General features: G+C 54.3%; 2 protein-coding genes across 2 annotated transcripts; one reads left to right on the top strand and one right to left on the bottom strand.

Moving 5' to 3' along the window:
- Positions 1–691: 691 nt before the first annotated feature.
- On the top strand, positions 692–5,188 carry LOC102417690 (sialic acid-binding Ig-like lectin 5). Its single transcript, XM_023747310.1, has 9 exons — positions 692–728; positions 808–1,182; positions 1,385–1,663; positions 1,919–1,981; positions 2,439–2,693; positions 2,779–3,063; positions 3,277–3,376; positions 4,383–4,449; positions 5,006–5,188. The coding sequence occupies exons 1-9, from the start codon at positions 692–694 to the stop codon at positions 5,186–5,188; spliced, it is 1,644 nt and encodes a 547-aa protein (XP_023603078.1).
- A 4,682-nt stretch (positions 5,189–9,870) lies between these two features.
- On the bottom strand, positions 9,871–14,299 carry LOC111824044 (sialic acid-binding Ig-like lectin 5). Its single transcript, XM_023747309.1, has 9 exons — positions 14,266–14,299; positions 13,805–14,188; positions 13,314–13,592; positions 13,055–13,102; positions 12,570–12,824; positions 12,197–12,481; positions 11,660–11,759; positions 10,783–10,864; positions 9,871–10,065 (listed from the first exon to the last, which is right to left on the bottom strand). Exons 1-9 carry the CDS (start codon positions 14,297–14,299, stop codon positions 9,871–9,873), a joined length of 1,662 nt encoding a protein of 553 aa, XP_023603077.1.
- Positions 14,300–14,343: the final 44 nt, after the last annotated feature.

Here is a 14,343-nt window from a genome sequence, read left to right as displayed (position 1 = left end):
TTATGTCCACACATCGCTCGAGCCCCTGCTGGGCTTTGAAAAGAGACTGTAAAGTGGCGAATTTGCTGTCATGAGGAGGTCCAACCTCTGAGGCTCGCCCTGAAGGGGTGCGATCTGCCTTCACACATCCCGTTCTGATGGGGCCTGTGCGCTGTCGCTGTCCCTCAGACCATGGGAGACCCACATGTGTGCTTCCCGTGTGCCCTGAAAGGCATCAGCCTTTCCCCTGGGTTCCAACCTCCATGAGAGTTGAGTCTAAATTCCTTCTTTCAGCATTTGAGTGATGTGAAGAAATTTTAAAATTACCCTTTTACACAATGGTTTCAGCTGGAGGGTGGATCCCATGAGTCCCCAGGACCAATGATGACCACGGTGGCCCCCTGGGGGACCACCCTCTCGACTTACACCTCATTTGTAAGGGGGTCACTTTCAGATTCACATCTGGACAGGCCTCTCAGCCTCTGGGGCCTCAGTATATTTACATGCAGGCTTAGGAGGGGGGAGGGGAGATAGGAAGATTTCTCAGCCACCACACCCCCCAACTACTGTGGAGGCCAAGTTCCCCTTTCAGGACTATCCACAGTCTCTCCCCCTGGGCTTCCTGTTGGGGCATCCTCAGCTCCACCCCAGAGCTGGCACTTTGCTCCCTGACACAGGGACCCGGACCTGCTCTGTGCTGAGAGAGACAGACATGGTGCCCCTGCTGCTGCTGCTCCTGCTGTGGGGGAGTGAGTGGGCCCAGGGAGGGGGGGTGGGGAAGTGGGAGAGAGATAGGGCTGCCTCTGAGCCTCTGTGTCCCCCTCCCAGAATCTCTGGAGGAGCAGCCAGGCTTTGAGCTCCGAGTACAGGAATCTGTGGTGGTGCAAGAGGGTCTGTGTGTCCACGTGCCCTGCTCCTTCTCCTACCCCTGGAGTTCCTGGTCTTCCTCTAGTGAACTCTACACCTACTGGTACTGGAAAGAGGACAACATGCAGTACAATGAACTTGTGGCCTCGAATGACCCAAATCAACCAGCAAAGAGGGAGACCCAAGGCCGATTCCTCCTCCCGGACGCCAGGAACAACTGTTCCCTGCACATCAAAGACGCCAGGAGGAGTGACACAGGAATATACACCTTCCGAATGGAGAGAGGAAGTGTGAAATATAGTTACCAAGACAAGATGCTGAATTTGCAGGTGACAGGTAAGGCAGGGGCCCTGGAGAGAAGTCTGAGATGTGGAACTCGGTCTTGGAACATGAATAGGACTCTGGACACTCCCTGATCCAGGCCTTGGACCCTGGGTGGTGGGAAGAGACACGGCCTGGGTGAGCTCTGGCCCCAAGGCAGGGCCTCTCTCAGGGACCCACTTCCTGGAACCCAGGCACCTGCCTTTCTCCCCTGTAGCCCTGACAGAAAAACCCCACATCTGGATAAGGGAGCCCTTGGAATCCGGCCACCCCACACAGCTGGCCTGCATCCTGCCAGGGGCCTGTGAAGGAGGACGACCTCTCACCTTCTCCTGGGAGGGAGCCGCTATGGACTCACTGGACCCCCAGAACCTCAGCTCCTCAGTGCTCACCTTCACCCCGAGGCCCGGGGACCATGGCACCAACCTCACCTGTCAGGTGAAACGGGAAGGGTCCCAGTGGACCACACAGAGAACCATCCAGCTCAATATCTCCTGTGAGTATTGGAGGGGTGGCTGGGTCTGTGTTGGTAATGGTTGGTAATGGCATTGGCGAGTGTGTGTGTGTGTGTGTGTGTGTGTGTGTGCAAGAGGATGAGGTATTCTGAGAACACTCATGCATGGATCTGCCTGTAGGTGGGGAGGGGGCCAGAAGGACAGCTCTCCCCCCTTCCCAGTTCCCTCCTTGGCGTTAGGGGTGTTGTCCATCCCACTCCTCCCTTCTGAACTGGGGCCATATTTTTCTATCCCAGATGCCCCACAGAACCTCACCATAGGCATCACCTTCAGAAACGCCACAGCTAGGCCTGGCCAGTGTGGCTCAGAAGTTGAGCTTCAACCCAGGAACCAAGAGGTCACAGGTTAGAATCTGAGTCAGGGTACATGCCTGGATGGCGGGCTCTATCCTTAGTCGGGGGCGTGCAGGAGGCAGCCTATTGATAATGTTTCTCATCCATCTTTCCATCCCTCTATCCCTCTCCCTTCATCTCTCTCTCTCTCTCTAAAAATCAATAAAAACATATTTTTTAAAAGAAATATCACAGATAGGAAAGAACTGCGCCTCTCTGGGCTGGGACCTGCCCCTCCGGACCATAGTGGAGCAGAGGGGGGAATCTGAGTTAGAATGGGATCAGACTTGGGAAGGGCAGGGACTAAAATTATCACGCTTCCTCACTTACATCCTGTTGGTGGGTGCCTGTACCTGAGTTCCCCCTCCCTCTCCCCCTACTCCTCTTCCTCTCCCTCTCCTTGTCTTCATTTCTCTACCCAAAGACCTCAAGATTCTGCAGGCTAATTCCCTTTCCATCCTGGAGGGAGAGGCCCTGAGGCTGCTCTGTGTGGCTGACAGTAACCCCCCTGCCGAGCTGAGCTGGTTCCGGGGGTCCCCAGGCCTGAACGCCACCCCCCTCTCCCGCACCGCGATCCTGGAGCTGCCTCGCGTGGGGCCTGCACAGGAAGGAGAGTTCACCTGCCAAGCTCGGCACCCGCTGGGCTCCCACAGCATCTCTCTCAGCCTCTCCGTGGCCTGTGAGTGGGGAGACCCCAGGGGACAGGACAGCTGGGTTCTGGGGAGATTAGAGGCAGCGCTGACCCTTCTCCTCGCTCCCCACAGACCCCCCGCAGCTGCTGGGACCCTCGTGCTCCTGGGAGGACCAGGGTCTGCACTGCAGCTGCTCCTCCAGGGCCCAGCCGGCCCCCTCCCTGCGCTGGTGGCTGGGGGCGGGGCTGCTGGAGGGGAACCATGGCAACGCCTCCCACGTGGTCACCTCCAGCTCAGAGGGGCCCTGGACCAACAGCTCCCTGAGTCTCAGTGAGGGGCTCAGTCCTGACCTCAGACTCAGCTGCGAGGCCTGGAATGTGCACGGGGCCCAGAGCGCCTCTGTCCTGCTGCTGCCAGGTCAGGGCCTGCTGGGGGCAGAGGCCACAGAGGAAGGAGTGGGTCAGAGAGAGGGTGGGGCTGGGGGAGGGGGGTTGTGGCCTGGACAGGGGAGATTGCTAGGACAGGGCCTGCATCTCCTGCCTGACTGAACCGACAGCGGGTTCTGGGAGGAGGGGGAAGAGGAGAGACCGAGTCCCGCGAGTGGGTGTCTCACGCCCCTCTCCTCTGCAGGGAAGGCGGTTTTCCAGGCGGGAGTGGTTCCTGCGGCTCTCGGAGGTGCTGGAGCCCTGGCCCTGCTGTCCCTGTGCTTGTGTCTCCTCTCCTTTTGCAGGTGAGCCTCTGGGGCAGGAGGTGCAGGGAGCTGTGTGGTAGGGAGCGCCCAGAGATGTCGCTGAATTTCACAAAAACAGACCTTAGTACATCCAGGGGGGACATTTCAGTGGGGAGGAGTAGCCGCTTTTTCAAGGTAACATTTCCCTGTATTTAAAGTGCACCGTTCAGTGACCCTAGTGCAGTCACAGAGCTGTACACCCAACACCACATCAATTTAAAGTAGTTTCTTTCATTGGCCCCAAATGAAAACATAGAAACGCTGGCCCTGGCAGGCGTAGCTCAGTGGTTAGAGTGTCAGACTGTGACCAAAGGATCCTGGGTTGATTTCTGATCGAGGGAAGAACCTGGGTTTCAGGTTTGGTCCCTGGTCGTGGTCGGGGCACGTTCAGGAGGCAACCAATTCATGTGTCTCTCTCACATCAGTGTTTCTTTCTATTTCTCTTTTCCACCCCCTCCCATCCCTCTCTCACTTCTATTTTCGCTAAAAATCAATGGGAAAAATATCCTCAGGTGAGGATTAACAAAATAAAATAAAATAGAAACTCCACGTCCATTGATTGTCATCCGCTTCCATCCCCCCCAGCCCTAGGCAACCACTATTTCTTGTTTCTCCAGATTTGCCCATTCTGATCTTTCATAGAAATGCAATTACAAAAAATACATGTTTTTTATGACTGACTTCTTTCATATAGCCTGAGATTTCCAAGGTTCATGTTCAGCACTGTATTGCTATTTATTTACAAATTTATTCCATGATATGGATGGGGCAAATTTTATTTGTCTGTTCATTCATTGAACATTTGGGTTGCTTGGACTTTTTGGCTGCCATGAATCACTCTGATGATGGCTCGTGCACACGTCTCTGCGTGTGAGAGGGGCCTCGGTGATGAACATTCAGTCTTGGCCAAACCCCTGGGCATCCAGGGGGACGGGGTCCTCACCTGCATGTCAGGAGGGTCTCCGAGTCTGGCCTCAGGGCCTGGATGCCTCCATTGTCCCCACAGGAGGCAAGCAGCCAGGAGACCAAAGGTCACGAATGATGAAGAGCCTGTCATGGGCACAGTCACCTGGGTGAGTGACGTGGGTGTCTTCTCATGTGGGTAAGGGAGGCTGGGCATGTCCATTCAAGGAGTCCACACTGAGCTCCTGAGCAGTTCCCCACACCCGCTCCTCTGTGGTCAGCTGGACAGGCAACTGGGAGTTGACTCCCCTCCTTCATCTCCCAAAGCCCATGGTCAGCCTCCTGCCTCAGGCCTGCTGATCATTGAGCCCACCTCACCACACTGATAGGCCCAGGCTGCCAGAACCATCTCCCCAAAACTATTACTTTCTACCCATTGTGGGCATGTTACTTCACCTCCCCTCACCTCGGTTTCCCCATCTGTAAGTGGGGATAAGAGTATCATCCTTACTGGGTGTCTGTGAGGATGAAATGTGATTAGTAGGCCCTCCATATGGTCTAATCAGTTGTAGTATTCCAGAATTTTAACTGAAGGGGCAAATAGCTGAGTTTATAAGACAGGTGTGTGGAATAAGAGGATGACTGGAAAACTGTTCCTTCAGCCCAACTTCCCCTTGGGACCATGCTGTCTTATTCTTCTCTGACTCCCTACTCTCCTTCACAAAGGGTTCCAAGCGAAAACTTGGGCTAGACAAGCCCCCAAACCAAGGGCTGCCCACAGAGGATCCCCCTCTGTCAGAGGAACACTGCGAGGTCTACTACGGCAACCTCAGCTTCCATGGGATGAAGCCACAGGAACCTGAGGACCCGGAGGCCACCAGCAGCATCAACGAGTACTCGGAGATCTAGGAGAAAAGCACATGAGGACTCGCTCAGAGCTCCGTCCTGCCCAGAGGCATCCCAGCCCCTCTGGGGGGAAGAAATCAGGGACTCATTGCTGAAGCATGAGGAGACCTTGTGGCACAATTAAGGTTAACTACTATATGAGCAGCGCAGAAAGAAGACAGGTGACGGGTTTACAGAGATGGGGCCTCAAACGCAGGCTTCAGCACATCCCAAGGCAGCGGCCCCAACCACTGGTCAGTGGACCACTGGTGATCCATGAGGTCCGAAAGGTTGGTGACCGCCGTCAAGGCAGTGTCATTACGTGGTTATTCCTTCATGTCTCTGTTGCTCAGTGTCCCTCTGTACAGAGGGCATGCATTGTACTCAAAGCTGGTTGTGTGCAGTAAATAAATCAGCACACAGACATCGACCAAAAGAGGTTCCGTCACAGACGTGCGCCCAGCACTGGCTGGTCTCCTTTTGAACAGGAAGGTCCTGCTGACACGTGATCCTGAAGCCAGGGGAGGGCAGGCACAGTGGACAGGGTAACAGCTTGTTGGTGTCACTTTCCATCCTGGAACGCTTCAGAGCCTCCCCAGGGAGAGGCCACCCTCCTGACTTGGAATTTGGTTCATGAAATAGTTTCTTATCATTTCTCTGGGGTCATCTGGCCTCACTTTTACCTGTTCGTTCTCCCAGCACCTCGCGACCGCCAGTCCCTCCCTTGTCCCATTTAAGGGCCCCCCAAGGGATCTTGCCAACAGTTTGGGGACCATACCCAAAGCTGACCAGGTACTGCATCACCAAACATGGTACAGGGTCCCAGGGCAGGATGAATAGGGAAACTGTGACGGGAAAGTTAAACGAGGCCAGACAGTGTGGGCAATTTGCAGCCAGCTTGTAACTAACAAGCCATTATCTTCTCCAGCCAAAGACACTTGAGAGAAATTGGTTAAAAACCTTCCTACCGAGAGCATGCAGGAAGGGAGGACAAAGGGGGGAAGGAAAAAAAGGACAGTTTTACTCCCTAAGCAGAGAAGACAGTGTTATATTGTAAATTAGCGAGCCTAACGAAAGATGCCTTAGTGAGCCAATTAATATGGAGTCTTTTATTACGCTAGCAGGCCCAGATTGCTTCTGAAATCTGAGAAAAGCAACATGGAGGAACTTCTCCCTTTATATCCCCCCTAGTCCCTTTGTCTCCCAAATATGGTGTTCTGGACCTTTGCAAGTTTTTAAAGAGCCTCATGTGTGCTTAGTAGATATCACCCAGGAAGCCTGTAACCTCAGTTCTATTCAGACAACTAAAACACCTGGCATGAGAGTATGGGAGTATCAGTCCCAAACAATTACTATCTACCCTTTGTGGACATAGTACTTCACCTCCCCTCACCTCAGTTTCCCCATCTGTAAATGGGGATAATGAGTGTCACTCATGCTGGGTGATTAGTAAGCCCTCAATATGGGCCAATCATTTGTAACATTACAGAACGTCACATGCATGTCCTGGTTAACCCTGAAGGCAGTGTCAAGTCAAATCTGTTTCATTCACTTTTTTAAATCTTCACCCAAGGATATGCTTTTTATTTTTTCTGTTTTTATTATTGACTCTATTCCAGATGTGCCCCATCCCCCCCCTTTGTCTCCCTCCACCCTCCACCCATCCCCCTAGGCCTTCACCACATTATTTTCTGTGTCCATGGGCTGGGTATATATGTACATATATATTCCTTGGTTGCTCTCTTCACATCCTCCCTCCCCTCCTACCCTCATTTTGTTCCATTTATCTATTCCTCTGGTCCTATTCTGTTCATCAGTTATTTTGTTCTTTAGATTCTACATTGGTTTTTAGAGAGAAAGGAGAGAGAGAGAGAGAGAGAGAGAGAGAGAGAGAGAGAGACAGAGACAGAGAGACAGAGACAGAGAGACAGAGACAGAGAGAGATTGATCTGAGAGAGAAACATCAACTGGTTACCTGCTGTACATGACCCAACTGGGTTATCAAACCCAAAACCTAGGTATGTTCACTAATTGGGGATCAAACCCACAACCTTTTGGTACAGGGGATGATGTTCCAATCAACTTAGCCAGATCAGGGCTGCTCAGTTCATTTTTAATCTCCTGCTCCTAGCACAGCCCACACCCAAGGCAAATGCTCAAATGTGTTTATGAATGTTTCAAAAGCTTCGCCTCCCCACAAACAGAGTTTATTGTGGAAGGTGAATTCCTATGTTGCTGGTGCCCGTGATAAAACATGCAAACAACCAACAGTCTTTCCAGCCTCTGGGCAATAAATGCACATGATCAATATTTCTTCTTGTTATTACCGGTGTCTGCACATTCTTCCTCTTTTTTAAAAAATATATTTTTATTGATTTCAGAGAGGAAGGGAGAGGGAGAGAGAGATAGAAACATCAATGATGAGAGAGAATCATCGATTGGCTGCCTCCTGTACACCCCCCACCGGGAACAGAGCCTGCACCCCGGGCACATGCCCTTGACTGGAATCGGAACTGGGACCCTTCAGTCCGCAGGACGATGCTCTATCCACTGAGCCAAACCAGCGAGGGACCATTCTTCCTCTTCATGCCTGGCTTCCTCCCCAGGCCCCTGCTTCTTCTTAACTGGCCTAAGATTCCCCCAAAACTACACTCTCTGTACGTCACCCTGAGATTTTAGTTCCTAGTGGTGGCCTGACAAGCTTGGTAGATCCCCTAAGATATGTAGCAATTCACGGGGAACTTTCTCTTTTGGGGATATTTCAGTGGCAAATGCTAAGTGGAATCTCAGCATTTTGCTGGCACAAGTTCAAAATAATAAGGCAACCAGAGGGGTGAGAGGAAAAGCACAGAGATGAGCCCAGCCCACTCCCACCCCTTCTCCTGACTTTTCCTTCCCAAGAGGAACCCAGCCTTTCCAAAGCCCCTCGGACTTAGGTGTCCTGCTGGCCTAAGGCTGGGGACCTCGGGCTTGTGAGTTGGGATCCTTGGCAGAGCTGAGCCCAGGTGTGCTCCAGGACCACGGACAGCGACAACCCTCTGGTGAGGAGCTCCTCAGGTCTATGGATCGCCCCCTGGAGGCCGAGCCTTGTCTTGTTTCCTGTGGAGGTAAGGCCTGGGAGTGAGGCTGGTGACATTCTGTCCTACAGGACAGAGGTCCAGCCAAACTCCTCAGTCTCCCCCTGGAACCTCCCTCATCCTAGGGAAGAGGAGATGGCTTCAGAGACACAATGCATTTCTGAGAGGTCACTGGGCCCCTTGGCCCTCAGGGCTGACTCTACTCTCACCCCCTCCAGAAAACCTGTCAGACTCCTGCCCTGCCCTTACTTCCTCCCCATCATTTTGCTTTTAAACCCTTCCTTGTACTGTCACAGAGCTCGGACAACTCAAAACATAATCAAAAGGTGAGCCTTTTCTGTGCCTGGCACTGTGCCAAGTCCACTTCTTCAGCTCAAATGAAGAAATGAAGTATCAGAAGTTGGGTTGATATACTGTATTTGGAGCTGGTAGGTCACACAAATAAATTCTAAGTTTTAATTTATTCTACATAAAGGTTAAATATTCAGATTGGGGAAAGGATCCTGTGGCCGTAGTGGACCACAGCATGTAGACAGTTGTCCTTAAGACCAGAGCAAGCTAGGCCAAGGGGAAAAAAATCAACAGCAACTAGGAAAGCTGGATTAAAATTTTTTTTAATGTTTGGAGTCAACAAAAAGAAAATTTGCACAGTGAAGAGGGAAGAAGCAGGAAGTCAACAGCGATGAGACAAGTATTTGGAGCCACTTTTTTCTTCAAATGGACAGCTGACTCTGAGCAGTCACAGAGAAGCTAAGTAGAACATTCAAGAACCTTATGGGGCTCTGGCCGGTGTGGCTCAGCGGATAGAGCGTCGGATTGCAGACTGAAGTGTCCTGGGTTTGATACCCATCAAGGGCATATGCCCGAGATGCGGTCTCAGTCCCTGATAGGGGGTGTGCAGGAGGCAGCCAATCAATGATTCGCTCTCATCATCGATGTTTCTATCTCTCTCTCCCTCTCCCTTCCTCTCTGAAATCAATAAAAATGTGGAAGAAGAAGAAGAGGAAGAATCTCATGGGGCCAGAAAAGAGGTCTTGCCAAGGAGGAGAGGCCCCGTAAACATCGCCATCTTGTGGTTAGGACTGAAAATAGATGAGACGCAATAGGACCAGAAACTGGGTTTTGAATTCCCTCAGTCCTTGATGGGATTGTAGTGACCCGCCCGCTACCGGCCACAGTAACGATGCCTGGAGCAGGAGAATCCTACCCGGGGTCTACATTGTGGTCTGTGTAATTTGTCATTGCGCTTCAGACGGGGTGCGATCCGGGAGACAGCCACCCAGAGAACGATGAGAAGACGGGATTTATTAGAAAACCCAGACCTTAGACAATGTGCCAGGAGCCAGGAAGTGCTGTTCTGGAGCGAGCGGGAGGGTGAGAGACAGCGTCACAGAGCAGCTCATCTGAAGCACAGGTGCAGGTGGACGTGAGAGAGCCGGCCCATCCCGTCTCTCAAACCCCATCGCCTGTCTTCTTCCTGCTCTGCCTGGGGCTGCTCATCCAGCCGTTAATGTTAATCAGGCCACAAGGTCTCCGCACGCTTCAGCAATGAGTCCCGGACTTCTCCCCCCACCCGCCTCCCCCAGGGGCTGTGATGCCTCTGGCCAGTACCGAGCTCTGAGCGAGGTCTCATTGGCCTCTGCGCTTGACCACTGCGTACTCCTGGGTGCTGGTGGCCTCCTGGCCCCGAGGCTCCCGTGGCTTCAGCCCCTCAAAGGTGAGGTTGGCATAGTAGAGCTCCTTCTGCTTCCCCGACAGAGGGCCCTTCTCAGCAGGTGAGGCTTGGTCTGGGGGCCCGTCCGGCTGGAGGTTTTTCTGGGAGCCCTGAGTGAAGGGGAGAGAAGGGTGTCCGAGAGGCATGAGGCAGACATGGTCCCAAAGAAAAGTGGGGCTGATGGGACAGTTTTTTCCTTCATCATCTTATTGCACAGACACTTCTCATGGACTCAACTATTCGCTAATTTATTTTAAAAATTTTGTTTGTTTTTGGGGGTTTTGTTCTTTTGGTGCAAAAGAAAGAGACTTATTCAGGTGCTGGGGCCTAGGAGAATGGTGGACTTTCATCTCGAAGACCATCCTCTTTCCTGCTCAAGCCTGCTGTTCTTTTCTTTTTAATTTTTTTTATTTTTTGAGACTATTGCAGATGTTGACCAGACCATATCAAGGGCCTACTGATCATATTCCATTCCCTCAGAAACCCAGTAAGCCTGATACTCTCATTATCCCCATTTACAGATAGAGAAGCTGCGGTAAAGGGAGGTGAAGTAAATGCCCACAATGGGAAGGAAGTAATAGTTTGGGGAGATGGTTCTGGCAGGCTGTGCCTATCAGAGAGGTGAGGTGGGCTCAGTGGTCAGTGTGGCTGGGGCAGGAGACTGACCATGGGTTCCGGGAAATGAAAGGAAAGTTAACTTCCGGCTGTCTGTCCATCTGACCACAGAGGAGTGGGTTTGGGGAACTTCTGAGGAGCTCAGTGTGGACTCCTTAATGGACATGCCCCGCCCCCCCCTACACAGCATGAGAAGACACCCCGTCACTCACCCAGGTGCCTGTGCCCATGACAGGCTCTTCATCATTCCTGACCTTTGGTCTCCCGGCTGCTTGCCTCCTGCGGGCTTTCACTCTAAGGGAAGAAGTCAGCAGCCAGAATGGCTCAGGCACAGGAGGGCAGCTGCCCCCACTCCCTGATGGACAACGGAGGCATCCAGGCCCTGAGGCCAGACTCGGAGACCCTCCTGACATGCAGGTGAGGACCCCGTCCCCCTGGATGCCCAGGGGTTTGGCCAGGACTGAATGTTCATCACCGAGGCCCCTCTCACACGCAGAGACGTGTGCACGAGCCATCATCAGTGTGATTCATGGCAGCCAAAAATCCCAAGCAACCCAATGTCCATCAATGAAGGAACGGACAAATCAGATGTGCCCCATCCAAACCATGGAATATTATTTGTAAATGAAAAGCAATGCAGTGCTGACACATGAACCTTGAAAATCTCAGGCTACAGGAAAGAAGTCAGTCACAGTAAACATGTATTATATCATGGCATTTCTATGAAATGTCAGAATGGGCCAATCTAGAGAAACAGGACATACTGGTTGCCTGGGGCTGGGGGAGGATGGAGGCATGAGGACAATACAGGGATGTGGAGTTTCTCTCTCTCTCTCTTTTTCAGACTAATAAAAAGGTTTTAAACTTGACCGTGGTGATGGGTGCACAGCTGTGTGACTGAAGTAAAAGCCATTGAATCAGACACTTTAAATACATCGGAATTTTACCTCAATAAAGCTATTACCCACCCCCACCCCCGCCCCGATCCGCCACCCACCCCAGCCTCGCCTCTGGATAAGCTTTGTGTTGGTGAAATTCTGTGACCTCTTTCACACCCCTAGGACCCGGCTCCCAGCCCCGGAGGCTCACATGCAAAGGAAGATGAGACACAAGCACAGGGACAGCAGGGCCACGGCACCAGCACCTCCGAGAGCCGCAGGAACCGCTCCCGCCTGGGGCACGGCCTTCCCTGCAGAGGACAGGGGGGTGAGACACCCACGCCCGGGCCTCGGTCTCTCCTCTTCCCCCTCCTCCCAGAACCCGCTGTGGGTTCTGTTCAGCCAGAGCCCAACTGAGCTCAGTGGATGAGCATCCACCTATGAACCAGGAGATCCCGGTTCCATTCCTGGTCAAGTGCACATGCCCAGGTTCCAGGCTCCATCTCCTCCCTGTAGGGGGCGTGCTGGAGGCAGCCGGTCACTGATTCTCTCTCGTCATTGATGTTTCTGTCTCTCTCTCCCTCTCCCTTCCTCTCTGAAATCAATAAAACATTTTGGGGGGAAAACAAGAGACGGAGGACCCTGTCCTAGCAATCACCCCTGTCCCCAGGCAGACCCTCACCCCCAGACCCACCCTCTCTCTGACCCACTCCTTCCTCCGTGGCCTCTGCCCCCAGCAGGCCCTGACCTGGCAGCAGCAGGACAGAGACGCTCTGGGCCCCGTGCACATTCCGGGCCTCGCAGATGAGTCTGAGGTCAGGGCTGAGCCCCTGGAGGAGGCTCAGGGAGCTGTTGGTCCAGGGCCCCTCTGAGCTGGAGGTGACCTCGTGGGTGGTATTGCTGTGGTTCCCCTCCAGCAGCCCCACCCCCAGCCACCAGCGCAGGGAGGGGGCCGGCTGGGCCCTGGAGGAGCAGCTGCAGTGCAGACCCTGGTCCTCCCAGGAGCACGAGGGTCCCAGCAGCTGCGGGGGGTCTGTGGGGAGCGAGGAGAAGGGTCAGCGGTGCCTCTAATCTCCCCAGAACCCAGCTGTCCTGCCCCCCCGGGGCGTCTCCCCACTCACAGACCACGGAGAGGATGAGAGAGACACTGTGGGAGCCCAGCGGGTGCCGAGCTTGGCAGGTGAACTCTCCTTCCTGTGCAGGCCCCACGCGAGGCAGCTCCAGGATCGCGGTGCTGGAGAGGGGGGTGGCGTTCAGGCCTGGGGACCCCCAGAACCAGCTCAGCTCGGCAGGGGGGTTGCTGTCAGCCTCACAGCGCAGCCTCAGCGCCTCTCCCTCCAGGATGGAAAGGGATGTGGTTTGCAGATTCTTAAAGACTTTGGGGAGAATGATTATGAGAGAGAGAGAGAGAGAGAGAGAGAGAGAGAGAGGTGGGTGGAACACAGATGCAGGCACCCACCTACTAGAGTTGAGGGACTGGGGTGATGCCTTTCATCCTTGCCCTTCCCATGTCTCATCGCATTCAAACTCCTGCTCCCCCCCCCCCCCCCGCCCCACCAGGGCCCCGGGGCAGGTCCCAGCCCAGAGAGGAGGGGTTCTTTCCTACCTGGGTAGTTTCTGAAGGAGACGCCTATGGTGAGGTTCTGAGGGGCATCTGGGATAGAAAGACAGGGCCCCCCTTCAGATGTAAGTAACTCCAACCCCAAGAAGGGGCAGTGGGAACACTCCCCACCTACACGCAGATCCATGCTGGGTGTTCTCAGGTTAGCTCAGCCTCCTGCACACACACACACACACACACACACACACACACACACATCGCTCCCACTGCCCCCCACAGACCCAGCCACCCCTCCAACACTCACAGGAGACATTGAGCCGGATGGTTCTCTGTGTGGTCCTCTGGGACCCTTCCCGTTTCACCTGACAGGTGAGGCTGGTGCCATGGTCCCGGGGCCTCGGGGTGAAGGTGAGCACCGAGGAGCTGAGGTTCTGGGGGTCCAGCGAGTCCACAGAGGCTCCCGCCCAGGAGAAGGTGAGAGGTCGTCCCCCTTCGCAGGCCCCTGGCAGGCTGCAGGCCAGCTGTGTGGGGCGGCCGGACTCCAGAGGCTCCCGTACACGGATGTGGGGTTTCTCTGTCAGGGCTGCAGGGGAGAAAGGCAGGTGCCTGGGCTCCAGGGGTGGGGACTCAGAGCAGGACCCTGAGAGAGGCCCTGCCTCGGGCTGAGCTCACCCAGGCCCTGTGTCTCTTCCCACCACCCAGGACCCACGGCCTGGACAGGGAGTGTCCAGTGTCCTGTTCCCGCTCTAAGACGGGTCCCCTGTCCCTGGTTTTTCTCCGGGGCCCCTGCCGTACCTGCCACCTGCAAATCCAGCTTCTTCCTTTGGTAATTATATTTCACAGAACCTCCTCTCTCCACTCGGAAGACGTAGCGTCCTGAGTCACTCCTCCTGGCGTCTATGATCCGCAGGGAACAGTTGTTGGTCGTGGGGTCTGCGAGGAGGAAGCGGCCTCGGGTCTCTCTCTTCACTGTTTTATTGCGGTTGCTCGAGGCCACAGGAGCATCACGGTTTGTGTTGTCCCCGTCCCGGTACCAGTAGGTGTAGAGTTCACTAGGGGAAGACCACGGACTCCCCGGGTAGGAGAAGGAGCAGGGCACGTGGACACACAGACCCTCCTGCACCGTCACCGATTCCTGCACTCGGACCTCATAGCCTGGCAGCTGCTGCAGGGACCCTGGGGGAGGGGGACTGAGGCTCTGATGCTGCCCTCGCCCCTCCCCCACCTGCCCTGCCCCCCTCCCTAGCCATTCACCCCCCAACAGCAGGGCAGCAGCAGCAGGAGCACCATGTCTGCCTCTGGCAGGGCAGAGCGGTCCTGGTCCCTGTGTCAGG

Source organism: Myotis lucifugus, unplaced genomic scaffold, assembly GCF_000147115.1.
Source record: "Myotis lucifugus unplaced genomic scaffold, Myoluc2.0 scaffold_838, whole genome shotgun sequence".
In the NCBI taxonomy this organism is placed as follows: domain Eukaryota; kingdom Metazoa; phylum Chordata; class Mammalia; order Chiroptera; family Vespertilionidae; genus Myotis; species Myotis lucifugus.
Note: the sequence above shows the minus strand (reverse complement) of the source record. Positions and strands in the feature narration are given on the sequence as shown.